This window comes from Petaurus breviceps, unplaced genomic scaffold (assembly GCF_028583685.1).
Source record: "Petaurus breviceps papuanus isolate PSGF00001 unplaced genomic scaffold, PetGlider_PUasm1.0 90330, whole genome shotgun sequence".
Taxonomy (NCBI): domain Eukaryota; kingdom Metazoa; phylum Chordata; class Mammalia; order Diprotodontia; family Petauridae; genus Petaurus; species Petaurus breviceps.
In genome coordinates, this window is record NW_027187219.1 from 822,644 (window position 1) to 847,625 (window position 24,982).

At 41.3% G+C, this 24,982-nt stretch overlaps 2 protein-coding genes across 6 annotated transcripts in view; both read left to right on the forward strand.

Annotated features, from left to right (window-relative positions):
• The window catches only part of ZFP91 (ZFP91 zinc finger protein, atypical E3 ubiquitin ligase), a 39,480-nt gene extending 22,845 nt beyond the window's left edge, over positions 1–16,635 (forward strand). For 2 of the 5 annotated variants that reach the window (XM_069108038.1, XM_069108042.1), the window contains exons 3-11: positions 3,284–3,496; positions 3,681–3,717; positions 4,497–4,601; positions 5,311–5,445; positions 7,950–8,000; positions 8,276–8,354; positions 8,815–8,929; positions 11,924–12,023; positions 12,866–16,635. In XM_069108038.1, the coding sequence (XP_068964139.1) occupies positions 3,284–3,496; positions 3,681–3,717; positions 4,497–4,601; positions 5,311–5,445; positions 7,950–8,000; positions 8,276–8,354; positions 8,815–8,929; positions 11,924–12,023; positions 12,866–13,376 (1,346 nt within the window). In that variant the 3' untranslated portion in view covers positions 13,377–16,635. The remainder of the gene's footprint in view (positions 1–3,283; positions 3,497–3,680; positions 3,718–4,496; positions 4,602–5,310; positions 5,446–7,949; positions 8,001–8,275; positions 8,355–8,814; positions 8,930–11,923; positions 12,024–12,865) is intronic. The other 3 variants (XM_069108039.1, XM_069108040.1, XM_069108041.1) reach the window with 3 other exon arrangements.
• A 133-nt stretch (positions 16,636–16,768) lies between these two features.
• On the forward strand, positions 16,769–24,968 carry CNTF (ciliary neurotrophic factor). Its single transcript, XM_069108047.1, has 2 exons — positions 16,769–19,644; positions 21,177–24,968. Exons 1-2 carry the CDS (start codon positions 19,531–19,533, stop codon positions 21,660–21,662), a joined length of 600 nt encoding a protein of 199 aa, XP_068964148.1. The 5' UTR covers positions 16,769–19,530; the 3' UTR covers positions 21,663–24,968.
• The last annotated feature ends 14 nt before the right edge of the window (positions 24,969–24,982 follow it).

The window sequence follows — 24,982 nt, forward strand, 5'->3', positions numbered from 1 at the left end:
GGAGTCACAGATGACACTTAGGTTCCAAACCTTGGGGGCCAGGAGGGTGGAGGTGATAGTAATAGGAAAGTTTGGAAGGTGGGGAGCATTTTTGGGGGATCTTTGGGTATAGTTTTGGATATGTTGAGGAGGCAAGATGTCTATGGGACATTAAGTTTGAAATGTCTATGGTAGAAGATATGAAAACTCAGGGTCTGCAGAAAGATTAGGGCTGGGTATGTAGATTTAAAAGTCATAAGCATAGAGATCGTTGAATCCATTGGAGATTGGGAGATCATCAAGTAAAGGAAAAGAGGACTTGGGACTGAACTCTGGGAGACATCCATAGTTAGCTAGCTGGCATGACCTAGGTGAAGATAAGCAAAGGAGACTGAAAAGGAATTAACAGATTAATAAGGGAGCCAAGAGAAAAGCAGTGTCAGCAAAGCCTGGAGAGAAAAGAGTGATTGTAAAGTCAGTCGCTTCAGAGAGGTCAAGAAAGATTGAGGATTAAAACAAAGCCATTGGGTTTGGCAGTCAAGAGATCATTAGTAACTTTGAAGTGAGCAGTTTTGGTTGAATGATAAGGTCAGTAGCCAGACTGTAGATATTTAAGAGTGAGAGGAGGAGAAGTGGAGGAACCTATTATAGATGGCCTTCTCAGGGAGTTTAGCCACAAAAGGCAGGAGAGATATGGGGTAATAGTGGAGGGAAAGGATCAAGTGAGGATATTTTGAGCGTGGAGGAGACATGGGCATGTTTGTAGGAAAGCTGCCAGTCATCAGGGAGAGATTGATCCTTGAGATCCGTGAGACGGTGAAGGTGATAGAGGAGACAGTGTCCTGGAAAAGATGGAACAGGGCTTGCTCGTTTGTGTGGCTAGAGGGGTTTGCCTTAGTAAGGCTGCCTCTTCATTTGAGACCGGACTATTGGATATGGTAGCAGAAAACATCTGAAAGATGAGGAGGAGGAGCGAAGCAGGAGCTCGTGGCAAATAGCCTCAAGTATTTTTTCTTTTGTTGTTTTGTTTTTCATTTAAATAAAGAGCAAATTTCTCTTGGGGCAGGGGAATAGAGGGAGCCATGGAGAGATTTAAGGTAAGATAAAATGATTTGGGAGAGAAGACTTGAAGGAAACCAGAAGAAAGAGAGAAGAGAGAGTTCTATTCTAGGCCTGGGAGACAACCAGTAAAAATGCGTGGAATTGGGAGATGGAACGTTTTGTGCAAAAAAGAGTTAAGGAAGCCAGTGTCTCTGGATTGCACAAGATAGTTCTTATCCAAAAGAGTCATTCAATTATGCAAGCCCTTTGACTCTATTGTTATAGCACTACTAAGCCCTATAATCCAAAGGTCAATGAAAGAGGAAAAGGACCCCCATTATATACAAAACTATGGCAGCTCTTCATAGAGACTGGTGGCAAAGAACAGGGAACTAAGGTTATGCTCATCAGTGGAAGCATAGCTGAGCAAAGTATGGTATATGAATGCAATAAATACACCCATGAAAAATGATGAAAGGGCCAACCTCAGAGAAACATAGGAAGCCTTATGAAAGCATGCAGAATGAAGTGAATACAACTTAGAGGATACATTTTATAATAGCAACAACAAAGTAAAGAAAAAAGAAAAGACTTAAAAACTGATAAATGCAATGACCATCTCTGCTATTCCAAAGCACCATTGAAGAACATGTGTGTGCATGTCCTGACAGTGAGATGAATTCATTGTGCGCAATTAAACATTTCCAATGTGCTCCTTTTTTTTCTTCTCATCTGTATGTTGAATAGAAGGGTTTTATTTTTCTTCAGTGGGAGGACAGGGAAGGCTAATGAGATTACTGAAAGGAGAAAGGTTAGGAAAGAGTTACTGATGGTTATTATTTTAAAATAATAGAGAAATAAGGAGTTCTTTTTTTAAAATGTACAGTAAGAAACAGCAAGGTCAGTTGACAACCCCCACAAGCATGTGACTTTGAAAATAGCCTATTGCTTTTGGTGTAAGGTGGGAGAAGGCAGGTGTTTGTGGCATGGGCTCTCTGCTTTGTCTATAGAAGTGCTCATTTTATATTTAATGTGAAGTTCCGAATTTTTAAGAACTGAAGTGGGGAAAGGGATACTGTAGCAAAAGAAAAAATCCTGGGGTCCCTTAGGTTGCATTAAGAAAGACCTAGTGTCCAGGACTAGGAAGGTCCCACTGTCCTGCTCTGAGCTGAATTCCTCTGGGTTCATATTTCAAAATAATAGATTTCCTTCTATTAAGAATAGCTATCTTGAGCTTTTATAAAGGAAGGGGGGAAAGGGAGAAGGGAGGACTGGCAATGAATCAGTCTGGTCTTGCATTTAGATTCAAATCTCAAATTCTTGAACGTTTTTCTGCCTTTTTTTTTTTTTTTTCCATATTGGTATTTCAATCAGGAAAACAAAGTTCAAGTTGTGGATCTTTCTGTGACACTAGCCACATGACCCTGGGCAAGCTTCTCATCCTGTATGCTGAAACAGACATGGAGTCTTGTTATAATGCTGCCTTTGGGGGATGTCACTGAATGACAGACCTTTAGAACTTCATGATTTGCTTCATGATACATGAAGCAAAGTTAAAACTATGTGGCTTTATGTAGGTATTAATGGAATGCCATGGTGAGCACATCAATCAATAAATAAGCCTTTATTAAGTGTCTACAAATACGCTAGATATAGATAGGATTCAAGATCATTGAATTGTTGGAAAAAAAATTAATCCCTGTCCTGTTTTTCATTGATAATTTTAAGAGCCTTTTGAATTTATGATCTTCTGGGATCACCACTCAATTATTGGCTCCTATTCTTTTTTTTTTTTTGCCGAGTACATTTTTTTGTTTGTTTTTTTTTTTTTATAAATTTATTTATAGTTTTCAACATTCACTTCCATAAGTTTTGAGTTTTTTCCACCTCACTCCCCTTTCCCCTCCCAGGACAGTATGCAATCTGACACAGGCTCGTGTATATATTCTTATTAAACATTTTCACATTAGTCGTGTTGTGTTGAAGAATGAGAACGAATGGGAGGAAGTTTCTTCTCTTCTTGATGGTTCAGAAAAGGTTAGAATGAAAGAATGTGAGTTACCTGACTCTTTCCATCCCTCTCCTAGTGTGGCATCTTTTAGCAGACCAGATGATGACTGAAATGATGATCTTTTTTAAAAAGCAGAACATCTCATTTTTATCCTGCCTTTATTGGATGTAAAAAATGGCATCAGACATCATGGCTATGTTTCATATAACTGTTAACTCACCAAAGGATATTGTGTGCCCTTTTTTATCTCAGATCCCAAGGAAGAGAAGGAGGAAGAAGACAACTCTCTCCTTGCTCAGGAAGCTCCCGTTGCTGCTCCTCGGCCCAGCCGGGGCTGGCGTAGCAGCAGCAGGACCGCTGCCTCCCGCCAGTGTGATACAGAGAACACAAGAAGTTCGAGGTCCAAGACTGGCTCCTTGCAGCTGATCTGCAAATCAGAACCCAATACAGAACAGCTTGAATACGGTAGAGTGAAAGTGGGAAGGGGTTGTAGGATAACTGTCAGATAATTTTAAGTGTGTCTAACACAGAATATTGGCTAAAGTAGCTTAACTTGGGAAAAGAAGGGCTCACTTTTTTGAAATGATCATTTGTGGTTCTTTTATCAGCAGAGATAAAACTAATAGCATGTATGTGTTTTTTTCTCCAGAGATCACAGAAGAACATCAGTCTCCTGGTAGAGTAAGGTAGGAAACTCCCTGGATACACTTTTATTTCATTTGAGACCATGGAATACAGTCACATTAAATAATTCAGAAGCTTATTTTCCATTTGCAGGGATGTTTAGCTGTCAGTGTGAATTAAATGTTTATGTTAATTCAGATTTTGTTTTTCTCTACTTTTGCTCTTACTAATTGATAAATGATACCTGAAGCCTCATTTTCTTCATTTACCAAACAAAAGGTTTGGACTAAATCTCTCAAGATCCCATGATCCTAGTTGTTTTCTGGGATAGGGACTCCTTACTCTTGGAAAATTTAATTTTAATATTTTTTAAGCCAATTCTTAAGCCTTAAAACAACCATGCAACTTCTTTTGCCTACTGAGAGAGAAGGTAAAGGAAAACATGAAAGATGAATGGGGTGGGGGTTGTCATTTGTTTTTGAGTTAGAGTATTTTTTTTTTTTCATTTTTCAAATGCTTTTTGAGTTAGAGTAGTTCATTGGTTCCTGGGACTTCCTTTTTTCAGTTCAACCATTTTAGTTTTGCAAGAGACTTGAAACTATATTTTTATGCACACACAACATACACACACATATCACATGCTTATATGTTTTTTTTGTAATTTCATCTCAAAAGTAAGGCCTGAAAAAAACAGCTGACTAGATTTCACTTTGGCTAGATTATCAGAATTGGAAGCTGGGCTGAATAATTAGGCTTGTTGAATGGTGACCTTTAAGAGATCAGAAATTAAATACAGCTGTAGAATTTCCATCACCTCTTTTGTTTGACTTTCTCCTTTTAGTAGTGATGAGGAGGAGGAGGAAGAAGAGGAGATGTTGATCAGCGAAGAGGAGATACCCTTCAAAGACGACCCAAGAGATGAGACCTACAAACCCCACTTAGAAAGGCATGCTTCAAATTCCATTTGAACTGTAGTGATGTTTTGTTACTTTTTTAATGTAAAATAATTGGGAAGCCTTGTGTGATATGTTGCATGCTTTTAATTGTCTTTTATCATGTTGGTTCAGTGTATGGGCATATATTCGGTTTCAAATGAATGCACACACACTTGTTTGTTTACATATCCATTTTCTCTTCTTTTACCCCTTCCCAATCTTGTCTTTCATTCAGATTGTTTCAGGAATAAGCCTGACCCCCATTTGCATTGTTCACACCTTTGCTACCTAATCACACACTGTGAATTGCCTCTGCACTTAGCAGAATTATGATTCCTTCACTGCTTTATTTAGTGAGATTTGTCTGTGTTGAGGACATCTCAGAGTAGTGCCAAGTGCAGCCTTCATAACTAAGATAGTAGAAAAAACACAATGACTCATATCTCTATAACACTTTTAGGTACAAAGCATTTTCCCTGTTGTACCTAGTTTAAATGGCAAGTCTGTAAAATGGCTGTTGTGGCAGCTACTAAGCATATTGGACAGAATACGTATTGTAGGAGATTGGGAGGAAAGGAAGAAGGTGATACAGAACTTCCAGAATTTAGAGGAGGATTCTTTGGAAGACAATATGTCATTATAGTATCTTAAATTCAGCCTCTTCCCCTTCCTAGGGATGGTCCGTTAAATGGTCCCTTACTGTCATGTATTTGTGTTCAGGGAAGCCCCAAAGCCACGGAGAAAATCAGGGAAGGTGAAAGAAGAGAAAGAAAAGAAAGAAATTAAAGTGGAAGTGGAGGTGGAGGTCAAAGAAGAAGAAAATGAAATTAGGGAAGATGAGGAGCCTCCTAGGAAGTGAGTAGGAGATAATAATTAGAGATGTAAAATTACTGGAAATTTTGAAGCCTTGGGGGAATTTCTTTTTCCTGTGGGTTTTTAAAATATATGAGCCTGAAATTTGGGGTAAAAATTGAAATGTATGCTCTACAATTTTTTTTTTTACTTCTGACTTGGGTGACTGCTCAAAAAAATATCTTTGAGGTCAATGGTATGGGGACCTTAATTTATAATCTTCCTACCAGTAGAATGGAGTTTCCAATAGCTGGCATGGCCTTCTAGAGGAATATACTATTTTTATAAGAGTTTGGTTAATATTTCCTATTTTTCCTCAGTGGGTTGGTAGGGTATATCCAATCCTTTCCTCTCTAGAATTAGACCTAGTACTTTTATCCCTGTAAATACTCTTATCTTTATCAGTTGTAAAGTTTTTCCTACAAGGTGATAAAAGTATATAATATGATATTGGTTCTTTCCATATCTGAAGGAAGAATTCAGCAGGCTAGGGTGGCACATGGGAAGGTGACACTAGTCAGCTGGGAGCTGGACTTTAGTGTCCACCATGCTTTTCTGTTCTGCCATTAACTTGGATGTAATTGGACTAGAGGAGCTCAGGTCCCTCTCTCTGACAGTCTATGTGAATATCAAAGCCGTGGTATTCCAGCATGAGCATTGACCCTTTCCATTAAGAAGAAAGGAAGAAGAGGTGGCTAGGTGGCACAGTGAATAGAGCATCAGCCCTGGATTTTTATGAGCCTGAGTTCAAATCCGACCTCAGACACTTAACACAAAAACTAGCCGTGTGACCTCAGGCAAGTTACTTAACTGCAATTGCCCTCCAAAAAGCAAAAAAAAAGGGGGGGGGGGAAGAAAAGTACCCACAATGTGCCAGGCACTTAAGCCTTTCAGTTCTCACAAGAGCCCTGGGAGGTAGGTGCTATTATCTCCATTTTATGGTTTTGAGGAAACCAAGGCAGAAAGGTTAAGTGACTTGCCCAGGGTCACACAATTAGTAAGTGTCTGAGGTCAGATTTGAACTTGGGTCTTCCTTATTCCAGGCCCAGCCCTGATAGCTACTTCTCTTATTAGTAACTCAAAGGGGGAAAGCACTTTACCTTTCCATGCCATTAATTTTAAAATAACATAAAATATACACTAGAACTATAAAAAGGCTGGGTGGAAATTGGGGGGCTTTTACTCAGTGTTTCAGTAGTAAATTTAGTTGATTTGGTAAATAATTGATAAGGATCTGCATTCATGGAAACTGCCTGTTTTACAGTGAACACAGTCAGTTGCCCTATATGTAGAAAGCTGTGATACTGTATATTGGTAGCTCTGAACATTCTAAAGTAGCCCCATGGTCTGTAAGTGATAGAGAAATACTGAATCACTCTTATTACAAAGAAAAAATAGGTGAGAATTTCTTGTATTGAATGCCAAGTAAGCTGTGATTGATTTGAATAAGCTGGGACTATATTCCCAAAAGGAAAAATTTCCTATTAAAATATGAACCATGATCACAATTTTAATAGAAATCAGAAGTTACGAAGACTTCAGTTCTTCTGTGCATTTTGCTTTTTTTTTTTAATTAAATATGCTGTTAGCATTAGCTTGGTTCTAGGGAATAAATTTTTTATGACTGCTGTCATTTTGACTTCAGCTAGTGTAAGCCATGCCCACACCTACAGAATCATAGTTTACTCAAGTATTGACAAATTACTCTTTTTTTGTATACCTTTCATGGCAGGGTGATGTGCTTGTGGGAAATATATAACGTATTAAGGATATAACTTAATCTGTGTGATTGAAATAATAGTTTCTAAAGTATCTTAGTTTTGTGAGGGAGTTAGCATTTTATCTGGCCCCACCCGAAACAAATCTAGTAAATAATTTTAAGTGATGGTGAACTCATTGCCTCCCAAAGAAGCCTGCTTTCGTTTTGTTTGGGTTTTTTTGACAGTTCTGTTATGAAACTTTTGTCCAATTTTCTTCTTCCATATGACTCCCACCCCCTTCATCCTAATAGATTGACCAGTTTCTCTTCTGAAGAAATGTATGTATAAAAATACAATACACTAAAAGGCTAGTAATCCTATGCTTTTGTGAGCATAGGGACACAGAGCCCTGGGCTTTGGGGGCACTTGGAATTTGGGTCTGTTGGAATAGTGAGATTTGCCCTATTTGTTTTGTTTTGTTTTAAATGAGAGCTCTCCTTAAAATGCACCTTTCATTGAGTAAATTGAGTTAACTTCTACTAGAAATAGCACTTTCTTATAGCAGGGCTAGGATGAGCCTTTCAGGGGAAAACCACCGCCCTTTCCAACATTACTAAAAAATTTCAAAATTTGTGCAGATCATTTGATTTGTGAGTTGTTTTTCTTGCTGCATATGTGTTATCTAGCATGTCTCACATGTCTTTTACTCTTGATTATATGTCTTCAGACTCCCTTGACCTTATGAGAATACTTTTTCGGCTTTGTTCTGGAATACATTGAAAATCATTCTATTTGTCTCTATTTCAGGAGAGGAAGGAGACGAAAAGATGACAAAAGCCCACGGTTGCCCAAAAGGAGGTGAATAATTTATACCCCAGTTTTTTAGATCCTTCCTTGGTATAAAGCAGTTTAATCACAGCCTCATAGATCAGTGATACACAGGTTGATATTTTCATGCACTCTTTGTTTAGCTTGTTTGGGCTCCTAGATCAGTGTGTTGTACAAGCCCCACTAATCATTTGGGAGTTTTCTGTTATCTCAATTAAGGATTGTGTGGATAATATCTACAAGCATGTCCCACTTTTTCATCTCTTGATGGCACCATTCTTTTTTTTTTTTAATTCTCATAACAGGAAGAAACCTCCGATCCAGTACGTTCGTTGTGAGATGGAAGGCTGTGGAACTGTTCTTGCGCACCCTCGATATCTGCAAGTAAGTGAAGTTGCAGAGTGCCAGCTTTCCCCTTCAGTTAGACCCAGGGAAGTTTTCTCCTGCTTCATCAGTGATTCCAGTTTGTTGGGCTTGTTTTTAACCTATCAGTAGAACTGTGTCAGGGCCATGCATGACTGAAAAAACTTGGATTTTTATGAAGCAGCTTTTTTCCCCCAAGTTAACTAACTAAGCTCTTTGGAATCTCACCTGCTTGATAAAACTGTTTTGGGAGAATGAATCGCCTACATGAATTTCCTTCTCAAGTTGACATTGAAACTGAAAATCTGTTTTCTGGACACTTCTGCCGTCTTACTACCCTGGCTTTCTTGCGTTTTAATTCCTTGAATTTCTTGTTGCATGGCACATGATTAAAAAAAAAACAAATGATCTACTCTTGAGTGTCTTCATTCAAAGAAAACTTTCATTTTCATCACATTATATTTCTTTTCACCTTTGTTAGCACCACATTAAATACCAGCATATGCTGAAGAAGAAATACGTGTGCCCTCATCCTTCCTGTGGACGCCTCTTCAGGCTCCAGAAGCAGCTGCTGCGACATGCCAAACATCACACAGGTAGCCGGATGGCATCTGGCAATTGAAATTTTCTTTCCACTGATAAGGAAAGCAGAAAATTAATTGACTTATTTAGGCTAAAATATGATCATAATTTATAACCGAGCACTACCTGATAATCCTCTATCATCCCTCTTAAACAGCCAATTTTTTTTAATGGATGGGGCAACGACTATTAAGCACCTACTGTGTGCAGAGCATTGTGTTGGGCACTGGTGGCACCAATACCCCAGGTAGACAGCCTGCAGCCTAATCCCCACGCTCCAAACTAGCTTATTCCTATGGTCTTCTCTTTTGAAATACGGCTGATGCCACTGTGGATTTACTGCTCTTGTCAAAACAGAATAGCCAAGTCAGCACACGGATTGGAGGGTGCTTGTCCTCTCACCTTTAAAGGGACAAAGTCCAAAAATTTAAGGGAATTGAAGACTTAATTTGGTCTGCTTAGCAAACCTATCTTTGAGTTTCAGTCTAAAAGCCTTTATTAAGTACTTGCTTACTGCCAGAGCTCACCCAGAATGAGAAATCCCTACAGTCAAAGAGGCACAGGCAGCTCTTGAATAGAATACCAGGCCTGAAGTCAGGAATACTCATCTTACTAGCTGTGTAACCCTGGGCAAGTCACTTAACCCTCACTTTCCTGATCTGTAAAAAGAGCCTGAGAATGAGATAACAAACCACTCCAGCATCTTTGCCAAGAAAACCCAAAATTACAATGGGATCACAGAGTCAGCAGTTAAGGAACAAATATAGAGAAGAAATAGGAAGAGAATAAATAAAACCTGCCATTAGGGAAGGAGAGAGTACATGTGGTTGGAGAGATCAGAGTAAAATTTTCTTGTATAACCTGAAAAGGAAGGTGAGATAATATATCTCAGGCATCAGGATACAAGTTACTATAAGAGCACAGAGATTGTGAGATGGAGTGCTGGGTGTGCAGAAGAGAGATGACCAGTTTCTGTCCATTAAGAGAAGTAATTGCTCTATGATAAGGCTGTCTAGATAGGAATTTATATTTGGTCCTGGAGGCAATAGGGAGTCACTGGAATGGATTGTGTCAGGGAGTCCCATGGTGAGAACTGCCTTCACTTTGGAAAGTCACTTTGGTAGCCGAGGAAAGGAGGTGCTGGCAGAGATAGATCTAAGGCAGGGAGCCCAATGGCAAGGCCTTTCACCCAAACTAATGAAATGGCCTGAGCTACTGTGGTTGTGAGGCATGGGGCACATCATCTACTCGGAATTGTCTCACAGTTAATTGGCGATAAGAGGGATTGAAGCTCATGGCTGCGAATGAGTGAGGCTACATGCAAGGGGAAAGATTGACAAGTTTTTGGATGACCTAAAATAACAATCTAGTGTGCTCTAAATTCACTCTATTTGTTTAACCCAATTAGGTTTTTCTCCCCTAAAACATTTTAATGGAAATTCACTTAGTCTGTAAACAAATGACTTTAGCAAATAATGAATATTATGGATCAACAGTTAATACTTAGAGAAGTGTGAATTTGGGAAAGGGCTTCATCTTCTGTTGGAAGGCATATTTTTAAAGGAGTTTGAAGTTAATTTGGGTCATAGTGACTGACTCATTTCCACCTCAAAAAATTTTAGCACATAAGTTTGAGGGAACAGACTGAAACTTAGGGCATTTGTTGCTCTAAACTGACTACAAAGTTCAGAACCTAGTGCTAATCCGCTGGTGTGTGACACTTGTCCCTAAGGAGCCTGGCCTGATTCCTGATAGGCTGTGGGGGGACAGAGCAGGAATTGTGAGGGTGTAGCCTGTCCCCAAAGACATCATCAAGGCTCACTGGGAGGAGAGAGGATGGGGAGAAGATGGTTGCAACCTCAGTATGCTGGGTGAAGTTTGGGCCATTAAAAGGGCACATTCTGACTGACTCTAAAACCCCAAAAGGACACTGCTTTTCCTCATAGATGCATAGAGCAGCATCCTGCCAAGGTGCTTCAGAGTTCTTTGCATTCAGGTTTCTAACTTGGTTGTAAAGTATTACAGTTTTAAGAAAAAGATCCTAGAATACATAGGGACTGCACTCTTGGGGACATAAATAATTCTAAGACTAGAATTTGAATACTACTAATAATAACAATAGCATTTATATAGAACTTTGAGCACTTTGCAAATAATGTCTCATTTTATCTTTATGACGTACCTAACTTCTAGGTAGGTGCTTTTATTATCTTCGTTTTATAGATAAGGAACTTCAGGCCAAGTATGGTCAAATGTCTTGTCCAGAGTCACACAGCAAATTCCTGAGGCCGTATTTGAGTCAGGTCCTTCCTGACTCCCAAGTCTGACCCTCTCTCCATTGTGTCACCTGTCCATAGCTCTAGTGGTAGGATTGAGACTAAGATTCCAGTTCTTCGCTACCATGTGATGGAGTAAAATTTATTGGATGACAAATTGTTTCAGCTTGTAATACTTTATCACTGAATTTTATTTCAAATGAACCTTTTCTAGATAAATAGTTGCCTTAAGAGTGACATTCTCTTTCATATTGAGTAATACAGGCTTCAAAAAATACATGATTTTTTTTTCCCTTTTGGAGGGGGGAGGGCAGGGCAATTGGGGTTAAATGACTTGCCCAAGATCACACGGCTAGTAAGTGTTAAGTGTCTGAGGCTGGATTTGAACTCAGGTTCTCCTGCCTTCAGGGTTGGTAGTCGCCCTGAAAAATACATGATTTTTCTGGTATGGAACCAAAATTCCAACTTAGTGCCTCCGTGGTCTTGAGTATACATTGAGTTGTTGTGGCCATGTTTAAGATAATGAACTTTCTAAATTTATCTGGGCTGTTTTTTGGATAACAAATTGCTGTCCTATATTTTAAACCATTCATTCTGTCTTGATAGTGAAGCATTGGAGTGGTACTTGGGTAAAAAATGTTGGAGAGTAGGAAAGAAAAAAACAGTGAAAGAAAGTAACATTCAAACTCCAAATGTGAAATAACAGGCTCAACACCCTTTTTTACCTTTCAGATCAAAGGGATTATATTTGTGAATACTGTGCTCGGGCCTTCAAGAGCTCCCACAATTTGGCAGTTCACCGGATGATCCACACTGGCGAGAAACCGTTACAGTAAGTGAATGAAGTTCTAAATAAGAGATGTTAGCCCCATGCTCAGAAGGGCTGGTACTCAAGTGGGTCAGAGCCTTCTTTGTAAACGTGCCACTGGCTGGTCATGTTGGTGCTGCTCATTTGCAAGGTGGGCATTTTCTCAGCTGATGAATTAATTCCTCATCCTCCTTCCTCTGTTTTGTCACATCCCTCAGAAATAGAGGACTGGACCACAAGTCAGATTCATTTTCCCTCTAAACTTGAGATCTCAGTTGTTGATCACTCCTAGAATGTGGGAGCACCAATTTTTTTTCTTTTCTGTTCCTTTTTTTTTTTTCCATTTGTGTTTTTCAATTGGGTTTATTGGCTATTGACTGATAACCAGGGTAAAGTAATAAGTCAGTAGCCTTGGATTCAGGCTGTCCCACAGTGCTCAGATTTTGCCTGCTGAATAGTTGAGAAGCCCCTTGTACCAGGTGTCAAGTGGAGAGCTGGCACTGGGCACTGGAGCACTCGTAATGTACTGTGACCAGTCTGGTTTCCTTTGGTGAGTGAGCTCCAGCTGTGATCAGGAAGCAGTGTTCTCCCAGTGCTTGGTAGCATGGTGCAGAGGCCGCAGTGCAAGGGCTTGGGTAGTGTAGAAGATTTGCATTCTGGTCCGTGACCTTCTGGTAGCTTCTTGCTCATAGACAAAGGGGTAGACGGACAAGCTTAGGTGATATTGCCTCCAGGACCTTTTCTTCTAGGTAGAATCGGTCAAAGGAGAATAGGTTTAGGTTAATAGTGTTGAAATCTCCATTCAGCAGTATTTCTGCCACTTCTGTTCCTTTTTGACTTACTGGTTTTCATGTTTCTCTGCTTAGGTGTGAGATCTGTGGATTCACCTGTAGGCAGAAGGCTTCCCTCAACTGGCACATGAAGAAGCATGATGCAGATTCCTTCTACCAGTTTTCTTGCAATATTTGTGGCAAGAAGTTTGAGAAGAAGGACAGCGTAGTGGCCCACAAAGCGAAGAGCCACCCAGAGGTGCTGATTGCTGAAGCTCTGGCTGCCAATGCTGGAGCCCTGATCACCAGCACAGATATCCTGGGCACTAACCCAGAGACCCTGGCGCAACCCACCGATGCACAGGGCCTTCCCCTTCTTCCAGAGCCCCTGGGAAACTCGGCCCCTTCAGAGTGCCTCCTGCTAGATTCTGAAGGGATGCCCAAGGCATTCTGCAGTGGGGCAGAGCGGGTGAGCCTGATGGCAGATGGCAAGATCTTTGTGGGAAGTGGCAGCAGTGGAGGTACAGAAGGGCTGGTCATGAACACGGAGATTCTCGGGGCCACGACAGAGGTTCTGATTGAAGATTCAGACTCTACTGGACCGTAAGGGGCATTGGGACAATTCAGACTTTGTATTTAAAAAAAAGGAAAAAAATGGAAAAAAAATTACAAAGTTAAAACAGATTTAAAATACTAGTAAAAGTAACTGAAGGGCCTGCTCCTCCCAGTGTGGAACATAGCACACCCCCTTTCGCTCCATCCTTCCACCATTGGCCCCTTTATGAAAGTAATGCTGCTTTCAACCAGTGATAAACGGAAGAAACTCTCAAAGCAAAGTGAGGGAAATCCTCACGCCCAATTCAAGCCAGACAGACTTCCTGACCTTTGGCAGACCTCTGCCCCCCTTTTCCTTTCCTAGACTGTCATTTTGATGTGCTTGGCTTCTTACCCTTTTAACAGATTCCTGTCCTCTCAATCTCATCTCCTCCTCTACGGCAGTCATTCTTCTTTCTTCCCTTTTTCAGCACTCAGCCTCACATTGTTGTATTCCCCTGGATTCGGAGCTTACCTTGGCACTTTAGGGCCCCTCCTCCTCAGGGTGAGCTGTCCAACAGCCCACATCCTTCATCCCCATCTCTTCTCATTTCCCACTGAGCTTTTGAAAGAAAGGCTGCATGGGGACTTCCACCTCCCTCCCCTTTCTTCCCAACACCTCCATATGGCTCTCAGTGGTGCTCACTTTTGCTTAGCAGCAGGTTTTCTGGAGAGGGAGGGGGCTGCCCTCTATACATTCTCTGACTGGAAAACAGAACTCTATGTTGGAGAGACACAAGAGTCCCAGACTGATGACAGAAATTTGCACTTTGAACATAACGTGTTTTTGTGTTGTGGAAACACAATTCCTTATTTATTGACAAAAGGTCTGATTTTGTGTTGTTGTTATTTTTTGTGGGGCTAGGAAAGTAAACTATTCTGATATGGGATGTTTCCCACAATAGGTACTTTTGGAGGCAAGACTGTTAGGTATGAGATATATAGCCAGCCCCCCAAATCATAGTTTTTTTAGTGACCTCTAAGAAGAGCTGATCTTTAGCACTAAGAGAATCACTACAGTAGCCTAGTGATCATTTGAAAAATCTTTTCAGGGAAGGGTGAAAGGCTTGATGAAGATTAGTGACCTCTTTGGATGTCTAGAGCAATGAGCTTTAGTGTTTCGGGGAGAGAGAGAAGGGCTGTTTCAGGGTTTGAACTGAAGAAACAAGAATTTCTCTTGTAAATCTGTCTTTTTCCCCTTAGACCTTCTTAGGTCATTTATTCCCATCTATTGCCATGCTAATCATTGCTTTGTCATTGTCTGCTTCATTCCAGTGCCTTCTATTGAGACACTGCTGCTTGAGGGGGGCAAAGCACGGCATCTTGTGGTTTGATTACATAAAAAAATACCCAGCTCTGTTGCTCTATGATTTTTTGCCCTTTCTTCAAAACGGTGAGGCTACAACAGATGTAGGGAGACAGTCAACTTGTTACCTGTCATTTTGAACTGGAATCTAGGGGTGAGGAGAGGGTGGCCTCCATTGTCCCTTCTAACAAAATTGTGTACCCTAAGTGCTACACGGGGTTATGCTGTTTTGTGGAATAGTGTCTGGTATAACTTAACCTTCAAAAGATTGCCTGTCCAGTTTCATCTTTAGAGCAGAAGAAAGGCAGTGGTTGTCCTTGAGAAAGGCTTTATTTGGGGGCTTGGGTGTTAGGGCATGAAGGTTTGCTCTGTCACTTGTGAGAAATGGGAAAAGAAGGCTTGTTGGAAAAGGTGAGGAACAGCTGTTTTTCATGAACACTAAAAATACAAAGGTTATCAATTTTCTGTCCTGATTTTTCTTTTTTTTCTCTTCCCTTTTCCTCTCCCACCTTCCCCCTCCCCCCTTGAAGAAAAGGGCGGAACTAAAATGCCATCTTTGAAAGAAGCTTGTTCCAGAGCAGGCCTGCCAGGAGAATGGGCAGTGGAGCTCCCACAGTGGACAAAGTCTCAGATGCCCCATTGTTTCTTAGAGCTGCAGGCCCTTGGCTGTGGGGGTAGAGAGTAAAGGGGGACAAGCATGGGGTCTGATGGGGAACATGCGTCTCTTCAAGCCCTAGGGGGTTGGCCAATTGACTTGGTATGCTGGGAACGTTTGAAAAGGCCATGAAACCTGATCAAGCAGGCCCACCCACGTAAAGGCCCGGTCCAGATTGGCTACACCAGCTAGCATCCATTCCACCCCTCATCTGCTATTTAGCCCTTTGCTTTTTTCCAATATATTTAAGTTGTAGTGGTTAGTGTCTTCACAGATACCACTGCTACCCCACTAGAAGCAAACTCCACACATAGCTTGTCTGAGGAAAGGGAGAGAGCTGTGTCACATTCCCCTCCCACCCCCACCAACTGACTAGTTCTAACACTTAGGAACTTCCTACTTCTCTCATTCCTTGTCCTTTTCTCTGCCACCACTCGCATGCATGCAGTTTGCTTCAATTAAATTATTGTAGTAGTTTGCAATAAACACTTTGTATTTTTCATGGGCTTTACTTTATTTTTCCTTTTGGGAACATTTGGGGAAAAGAACATGATACAGAATTGGGAGTTGATTTCCTGCTCTCTTTTTAAGTAAATTACTATCTTGCATCCTTCCCCTTTATGTTTTCTTCTCTGTCCCCCCTCTCCTTTTCTTAAAGTTGACTTAAGTGCACTTCCAAGGAGCCTTACATGCACATCTCCTACCCCTGGTCCAGAAACAGTCCAATCCTGGCATATAAATTGTGTCTGTTTTAGCTCTATGTCCTCTTGAATGGACACTTGTCACATTGCACTGTACCTCAAAAACAGATGACTGTGGTTGACATGAGACTGCAAGTCATGCAGGGAGCTGTTTTCTCCTTGTTAAGAGAGACATCTTGTAATCATTTTCATGTGATTGAGACACCATCTTAAACTGGGGTTCAGATAGAGGTTTGGATGTGTTGACTGGCCATGAGGAACTGGGCTTTTAGAGTGTGAAGCAGCTTCCGTATGGGAAGTACATGTACCAGTTCCATACCTGCTTGGGGCAAAGAATAGAAGGGACTCAGTTGGCTCTGACTAAGGCATTTGATGAACCATCTTTCCCCTTCTCCCTCTTTGTCCTCTTCCCTCCTTCCAGATGTAGTATTCAAGGAAAAAGAAGTAATGGATCAATTTAAAATATTTTATTTCTCAAAGACCTCTCTTTTTGCCTGTTGAAATATGCAGGACCCTTCTTAATTGAATGGGAGAGACAGGTACTTAACTGAACCTAGGTTGAAAAAGTTATGTAAAAAAATTATAATAAAAGGGATACTCTGCTTTTCAACTCCTGTTGTTTTCTCTTAATCTAGATAAAACATAATGAAAATAAATGTATGAAGAAGAAAAATAAAAGTCTTCATGGAAGCAACTTGTCTTCCTTGGTTGCATGGGGTTTCAATGATCCCAGGGGAGAAAGTTTATTTGGTCAAATTTGCAGGCAATAACTTGATAGAAATAAGTAACAACATTTGGGTGGGGGTGGGAGCAGAGATGAGGACAGTGGTTATTGTCGGCCCTGTGGCTCTGTGTCAAGCCGCTGTTAAACATTTGCTTTAGACTAGAATCTTGGTTGGTGATTGTTGACAGCAGTTACTGATTACTCAGAATACTATAGGAAATTGCTTGGATGGTAAAACTTTGTACCAGGGCCAAGGGTGAAGGAGTAGATTTCATTATGGTTGGGGGCCCCTTGTGGACAAATTGGAAGGAAAATCCCAATGCTTCTTCTGTCATGTTTGAGGGTCTAAGCCTCAGGCACAGGCAGAGCTTTGTGTCATGATAACTACAATCACCTCATCCCACTGCATCTGTGTTAGACCTCAGCTAAAAATGATCTCCTTTGCCAATGAAGAGAAACATGCTGCTGACCAACTGTTGAGGGCTTGTCCTTGTGAATTTGGCCAATTTTGAACCGATCCTTTGGCGCAATGCGGAGCAAGGTTATATCTAGAGTAGGTGTCATGGAATTTCATTTGGAAATCAAACTTTAAACTTCATCATCTGACTAGTAGATGACATTTTCCAGTGTCACACAAATTTTTTTTTCAAATTTATGAATTTGTTTTCAGTTTTTAACATTAACTTCCATAAGTTTTAAATTTTCTCCCCCTCCCTTAATAGGTACTAAATTTAAAAAAAAAATTTTTCTTGATCTCTAGAGCAAGAATGTGAGGTATTGTGTGTAAAAAAACTCCCTTCCCCCTCTCTCCCCAAGGCAACATGCAATCTGATATGGGTTCTACACATACATTCCTGTTAAACACATTTTCATATTAGCCATGTTGCATAGAATTATAACAAATGGAAGAAACCATGGGAAAGAAAACAAAACAAAAGAGAAAATACTCTGCTTCACTGCATTCTAACTTCATAGTTCTTTCTCTGGATGTGGATGGCATTTTCCATCAGGAGCCCTTTGTAAATATTTTAGGTCCTTGCATTGCTGAGAAAGGCTAAATCTATCCAAATCAGTCCTCACACACTGGCTGTTACTGGGTATCCTGGTTCTGCTCCCTTCACTCAGCATCAATTCATATAAGCCTTTCTATGTTTTTCTGGCCTGCCTGTTCATTTCTTATAGCACAGTATTATTCCATTAAGTCTATATACCACAACTTTTTTAGCTATTCCCTAATTGATGGGCATCCCCTTGATTGCCAGTTCTTGGCCACCACAAGAAGAGCTGCTATAAATATTTTTGTATGTGTGGGTCCTTTTCACATTTTTCTGATCCCTTTGGGATACAGCCCTAGAAGTGGTATTGCTGGGTCAAACAGCATGCACATTTTTATAACCCTTTTGTCATAGTTCCAAATTGCTCTCCAGAATGGTTGGATCACCTCACAGTTCCACGACCAATGAATTAGTGTGCCAACTTCCCCACATCTTCTCCAACATTTATCATTTTCCTGTTTTGTCATCTTAGCCAATCTGATAGGTGTGATGTGGTACCTCAGAGTTGTTTTGATTTGCATTTCTCTAATCTATAGTGATTTAGAACATTTTTTCATACGACTATAGAAAGCTTTAATTTCTTCCTCTGAAAACTGCCCCTTCCTATCCTTTGACCATTTATCAATTGGGGAATGACTTGTATTCTTGTAAATTTGACTCAATTCTCTGTATATTTTAGAAATGAGGCCTTTATCAGAAACACTGGTTGTAAAAATTCCTTCCCAGTTTTCTGCTTCCCTCCTAATCTTGGTTACATTGGCTTTGTGTAAGAGCTTTTCAATTTAATGTAATCAAAATTACCCATTTTGCATTTTGTAGTGTTCTCTATCTCTTGTTTGGTCATAAATTTCTCCATTCTCCATAAATCTGACAGATAAGCTTAGCATTCCTTGCTCACTCTTGTAATTCATAATTCACATCATCTCCTTGATAATGCAAAGGACCTGGAGGAAATACCCTTAATTAACAAGACTGCTGTTCCCCATTTCAGCAGCTGCCTTAGCAGTGTGTTCTCAAGCAGTGGTGAGATGATCCTTGTGCTTTAGAAGCTAGAGAAAGGCCCAGGATAGAGATTCACACTCACCTTGTAATTGATTTGCATCCAGAGTGGATTTAAATCTTAGGTTTTAAAGATAACTCTAAAAAACTCAGGAGTTGTATGTTTTTGAAGAACAGCCCATTGAAAAAAGGAACTTAATTTCTTTAAATGGGGAGTGTAGAAGAAAAAATGAGACTGGAAAAACTACACAATCCTCTGATGAAATCAACTATCTGTGTATGTAAAATAAATTACATCAGGCGGGAGTTTCCTTAGAGGATTCCAGTGATCATGACTTTGTTGCTAAGTGCAAAGGGAGAATAGTAACAGGAAAACAGTATGCCATACAGTGCATTGGAAGGAAGAAACAAGACGAAGGCAGGGAAAAGGCCGGGGTTGGGGGGAGGGTGTTAAAAGTGCCCTTTGTTAATTCTGTAGGGACTGAGCTCTATCTAGGAATGTGCTGCCACCTCAGAACCAGAGGGACTTTTTCTGTATCTGTTGTTTTTGTGTGTACGATTGGGGGGGGGGGGGGGTGGGAGGGAAGGGGGTGTCCAACCAGTCACAGAAGCTGAGAAGGCTCTGTAGTTATTTGAGCTGAGCAAAGACCTCTTCGGTTGCAGATACAGCTCAGGTAGCTGTAACCCCTAAACTCTGGCTGTTTTCTGGAGACTGCTGCTAAGAGGGATGGCTTTCACGGAGCACACCCCACTTACCCCCCACCACCGGAACCTCTGCACCCGTTCTATCTGGCTCGCAAGGAAGATCCGTTCAGACTTGAATTCTGTCCTAGAGTCTTATGTAAGTATCCAATTGAAATAAATTGCTTCTTTCCACACCAGCTACTGTTGTCTCTGTGCCTTACCACAGTTACTGAGAGCTCAAAACTCTACTAAATACAGTTAGGAAAAACATGGTCACTGCCTGTTCATAAAAAACCAAACTAAACATCAGAAAACATTGCAAACCATGGTTTTAAAGTGTGTTGGTTTATCTAGGAGTCTTGGTATCTAGGGTTTGTTCAGGTCTGATTTGGGATGGGGGTGGGGGGGGAGATTATTGCCGTGAATAATAGGCAGGGCTGGAGACTCAATGCTCTGAGGGAAAAGACATGTTAATGAGGATGCCTCTATGGCTTCGACTTCTTAAAGGGTTATTCTCCTGCCTTCCTTATTAATACCCTTTTCCACCCTCTTCTTAAGACCTAGATCCCTGGGCATGTGAAGGTGAGGGAAACCCTATTTCTTCCTTTTATCCTCCTGGGAATATGCACCTAGGCAGCTATGAGTGATTGAAAACATCACAGGAGATTCAATTCACCTAAGATCTTTAGTTGACAGACATTGTTTACATGAAACCCCTGATTTTACCCTTGATAGGGTCGGAGTTGCACAGACTTGCCAGAAGGAAACACAGTGGCAAAGTTGGGGTTTGAACTCTAGTTTTAGGACTTCAAATCTATTGCTTCTTCCACTGTATCATGCTGTCCCCCTCTCTCACCCTTCCCCCCATTCCCATCATGAATTCAGAGTTTAGGAAACTTATCCAATAGGAAAGAGCCTGGGAGATTTAGGTGCGATGATATGAATACCTCTTCCAACTTTGTTGTGAATTGATGTGAAGGCACTTCACATAAAATACCAGGGTGTGGCATATACCATCCAAATTTAGCTTTGTTGTTTTTAAAGTCCATTTTTTCCAGATGTGTTTTTAAATGCCTTCTATATGCAGAATGAGGGGAAGGAGTGATTTTTCTTAATTTGGGAAGAGCTGCATGAAATTAGAAAAGGTTAGCAAATCAGACTCTCCCAAACTGTGATAGTACACATCCCTCTCTCGTTGGCTCTTAGACTTAGCACACAGAAGTCTTGTATCTCTCCCCTCCCCTGGCCTTAAACAAACAAATAAGTATTTAGCTGTAGAAAGGACTTCTTAGGAGATTAAGTGAAGAATTGAGCATCCTGAATCCCTAAGAGGACATGCAGCATGCAGGTTCCAAAGTTGGGAGAACCTCAACCACCCCTCCTGTCATCCATGTGAAAACAACTTATGTGAAGTGTTGTTCTCAGTGACTTCAGGGACCTTCTCATTCCCCTAATCATATCCTCTGAGGGGAGGAGTCCTAGTTTACCATTCCATTCCTGGAGGCAACCTGTGTGAGCACAGAGATAGGCTCTAGCTTTCTGAATACAGAACTTCCTCCTTTTAATTTCAATCCCGAATTGTGTCTGTATCAAGACAGACTTTTTTTTCTTTTTGAGTTTAAGGGCAAACCTACAGCTGAGTTTAAAAGATTTAATGCTTTCCTGTATTTCCTCATCACCTTTGCCCAGGTTGAATATCAGGGCCTGAACAAGAATATCGACCTGGATTCTGTGGATGGTGTACCAACGGCCAGCACTGACCGGTGGAGTGAACTGACTGAAGCAGAAAGACTACAAGAAAATCTCCAAGCTTATCGTATCTTCCATGTGCTCCTGACTGAGGTCCTAGAGGACCAGAAGGTACAGTTCACCCCCACGGAAAGAGATTTCCACCAGAACATCCACAAGGTCCTGCTCCAAGTGTCTGCCTTTGCTTACGAGATAGAGGAGCTGATGGCACTGCTGGGACATCAGGCCCCATCTCCAGAGACTGACCGGATGCCAGATGGTGGTCCCCGAACCTTCTTGGAAAAGAAACTGTGGGGCTTGAAGGTGCTGCAGGAGCTCATGAAGTGGACAGTAAGGTCCATCCACGACCTCCGTCGGATCTCATCTTCTGGCCAGAGCAGGGGCCCGGCCCATGGGAGCCAACTTGCCGGGGCCCCGCAGATGTAGGTCTCCCTTTTGTGGTTCTCCTCCCATCTGTAGTGTAGTATTCATCCCATGGAAGAGATGCTTCTGTGGCTTTCTCATCTTTCTCATCCTCTTGACGACCTTTATTTATCTAAGATGTGCTGGAGACACTTGGAAGGATGTCGTGCTGAAAAGTCCATTCCATCTGAGTGCAGTACCAACCCTGCCTTTCAGGAAGCATGTGCAAAGCTTGGCTCAGTGGGTAACCCTGACTGCAGAGCTTTCTCACGTAGTTTTCTTCACCACATCACTAAATTAACAGATCGTGGGGATTTCCAGGCAATCCAGATATCCAAGATCATTGAGCATGACCCTTTCACTTATTCCACTCCAGTCTCCTATTTTCCTGTGCCCATGAGATAGAAGAGACCCAGGTTATAAATGCATAATTACATAACTTGGGTCAAGTAAGAGAGTAGAGGTAATTGTGCAACTTCTCAGCTCACTCTATTGACAATGTGTAAGGACCTTAGGATTTGGAGCCACATTGAGTCTTGGGTATGACCTGCATCGTAGAAGCCCTCATCACTGCTAGGGAGCAAAGGGGAAAGCTGCAGACACCTTTTGGCCTCGCTCAGGAAAGAACTCCCAAGTCTTCTGACCCTACTCCCTGGAGTGCTGGAATACCATATTTCAAATTTCCTAATAAAATGTCCCTTGCTTACAGCTATTAAGGACTAGGTTAGACGCATACTAACCGTATAACCTGACCTTTTTCTTAGGTGATTGAATATACTTATGAACAATACTATTGAGATGTTTTAGTATGTGATAGATGGTGTGCTATTCAGATGGTTTTATGGAACTTCTTGGTTGCCATATTTATGCACTGGGTCACAGAGCAAGGGAAAGGCATTCTCTGTTACAAGGTGAGAATGCCAGAGGATGTGATGCTGAAACACTTGAAACTCCAACTAACAAATTAAGTAAGGGCAGACTTAGAGGGCAGGGTAAATCCTGCCAAATTAGTGAGAAAATCTGGACTGGGGAATATGGGACAGAAATCCTTATATTACTTCTGAGGGTAGTATATATTGTAGATAATTGATTAATCAGAATGGATGAAGTATGCAGGTTTTACATGGCAAAAAGAGTCTTGGGGTGTGCCAGTTACTTAAAACTGCCTTTCTGTCCTATGAGATGCCCCTATACAATGTCTGAATCATCACACATTCTCCATAGGACCCAGAATGATATAAGGATGGTTTCTTCCTCCTCTCCCCCCATCTTCCGCCCCTGTCCTTGCCCCCAGCAGACATTGGAAGTCTTGTCAGTTATCTGGTAAGAAAATTCTTGTTATGTATAGGTGGGAAAAGCTGGCCTCCAAGGTCCCTCCCAGCTCTGAAATTCTGTGAAATTCCATGACTCTCCTATAGACTTTTATTACATGAACAAGAAACAGAGCTATCAGGGCATCTAGGTGGCTCAGTGAGTAAAGCTCCGGGCCCCAGAGTCAGGAGGACCAGAGTTCGGTTCCGGCCTCAGACACTTAACACCCACACAAAAAACTAGCCGTGTAACCTCAGGCAAGTTACTTAACCCCAATTGTCCTCCCAAAGGCAAACAAACAAAAAAACAACAACACAGCTATGATGCCAGGATGGACTGAAAGAATTTCTAGCAAGATGTGGGTGCATCAAAACTGAAATGTGCTTTTGAGAACAGACTACATAGTTTAACCCCTGGAAGATGTGATCACAGAATTTAGAACTGGAAGGAATTTTCAAAGCCATCTAGTCTAACGTGCTTAGGCTGCTAGGTGATGCTGTAGATTGAGCACTAGAACTGTAGTTCAAATATGACTTCAGACGCTAGCTGAGTGACCCTGGGCAAGTCACTTTACCCTGTTTGCCTTAGTTTCCTCATCTGTAAAAGGAGCTGGAGAAAGAAATGGCACAGCACTCCAGTATCTCTGCCAAGAAGACCCCAAATGGGGTCAAGGAGAGTCAGATATGACTGAACAACAACTAGCCTGCTTTTACAAATGAGGAAATGAGAATAAGAGAAGGAAAGTGACTTGTCTAAAGTCCCTTGAGTGACATGTTACAGAGCTAGGCTTGAGCCCAGGTTCCCTGATTCCAAAGCCGGTGCTCCTTTCATCTGATTCAGTTCTGGTATAGAAGTTAACTAGGTCAGCTATTCATTTGAAGTAAAAGTGGCATGGGGATAGAGATGTCCAAAAGTGAGTGAATTAGCACTGGAGGGATATGGATGAAGTCATTAGACTTCCAGGTTTACAGTGGATTTGTCTGTTGGTGCCCAAGGAGCTTACACTGTATTTTATAAGTAAGTATGGCAGTGCAAGCAAGAACTGATGGAAACTGGGCTGTAGGAGCTAAGAGAAAGGAGATCAGGGAATCCTTGTGTGGTCAGGAAAGACTTCTTGGAGGAGGGGACACTTCAGTTTGGCCTCCAAGGATAAGCAGGCCTGGCATGGGCAGAGGAAAACCCTTAATAGAGACTCATGAAATGAGAACACTCTTGTGTGTTCACAGGACAATGTGCACACTGGCCTGACTGGGGTCACAAGTGTATGAAAGTCCTTTATGTTCCTCTTGTGGGTGCGGAGAGGGAGGTAAACTATGAACTTTTGATTCTGACCCTTTAATTTCATTTCCTGTTTACAATTTTCCCATTTTCTATTAGGGAATAATTTGTTACCATCGCTGGCACTCAATATCCACGGCTCTGTGTGTGTGTGTGTGTGTGTGTGTGTGTGAGTGTGTGTGTGAGTGTGCATGTCTGTGTGTAAAAAGCTCTCCTCATTAATGAAGAAGGAAATGACTAGAAATTCCTAATGGGTGGTAATCAATCTTGAACTTGCTGATTCTGAGCAAATCCAGCAGAGATGAGCAGGAAGGAAGTCTATAACGGCCTCTGGATAAAAGAGATATTGTATGTGTGGGAGATGAGAGGCAGATTTTAGACCAGACAAAGGGGTCTTGGAAAGGTGGGGGAATTAATTACAAAACAGAAGAGGGAGGGAGATGAGCAAGAAGAAATATTACTCCACAAGTACTGATCATGTTCATTCAAGTGCATGAGCTCTTCTAGGGTGCAAGTCTGTATTTTTTCAAGTATTGAGCATAGCAGTGCTGATAATTGTTAATGAATCAGTGTCTTGTCTTATGTATACTGTAAGATAATCTGCTTCCTTCAAGGATTTTACAACCTAGCAACACACACACACACCAAAAAAAAAAGGGAGAAAACCTGTAAATAAGGACTTTGTCTTTTTGAAAGAAGGACTCAAGGGTGTGTGTGTGTGTGTGTGTGTGTGTGTGTGTGTGTGTGTGTGTGTG

Excerpts from the sequence above, each read along its gene's own strand:
- CNTF (XM_069108047.1), top strand. The coding sequence starts at position 19,531 with ATGGCTTTCACGGAGCACACCCCACTTACCCCCCACCACCGGAACCTC. Across the intron at positions 19,645-21,176 it reads ATTCTGTCCTAGAGTCTTAT|GTTGAATATCAGGGCCTGAA; the intron begins GTAAGTATCCAA and ends ACCTTTGCCCAG.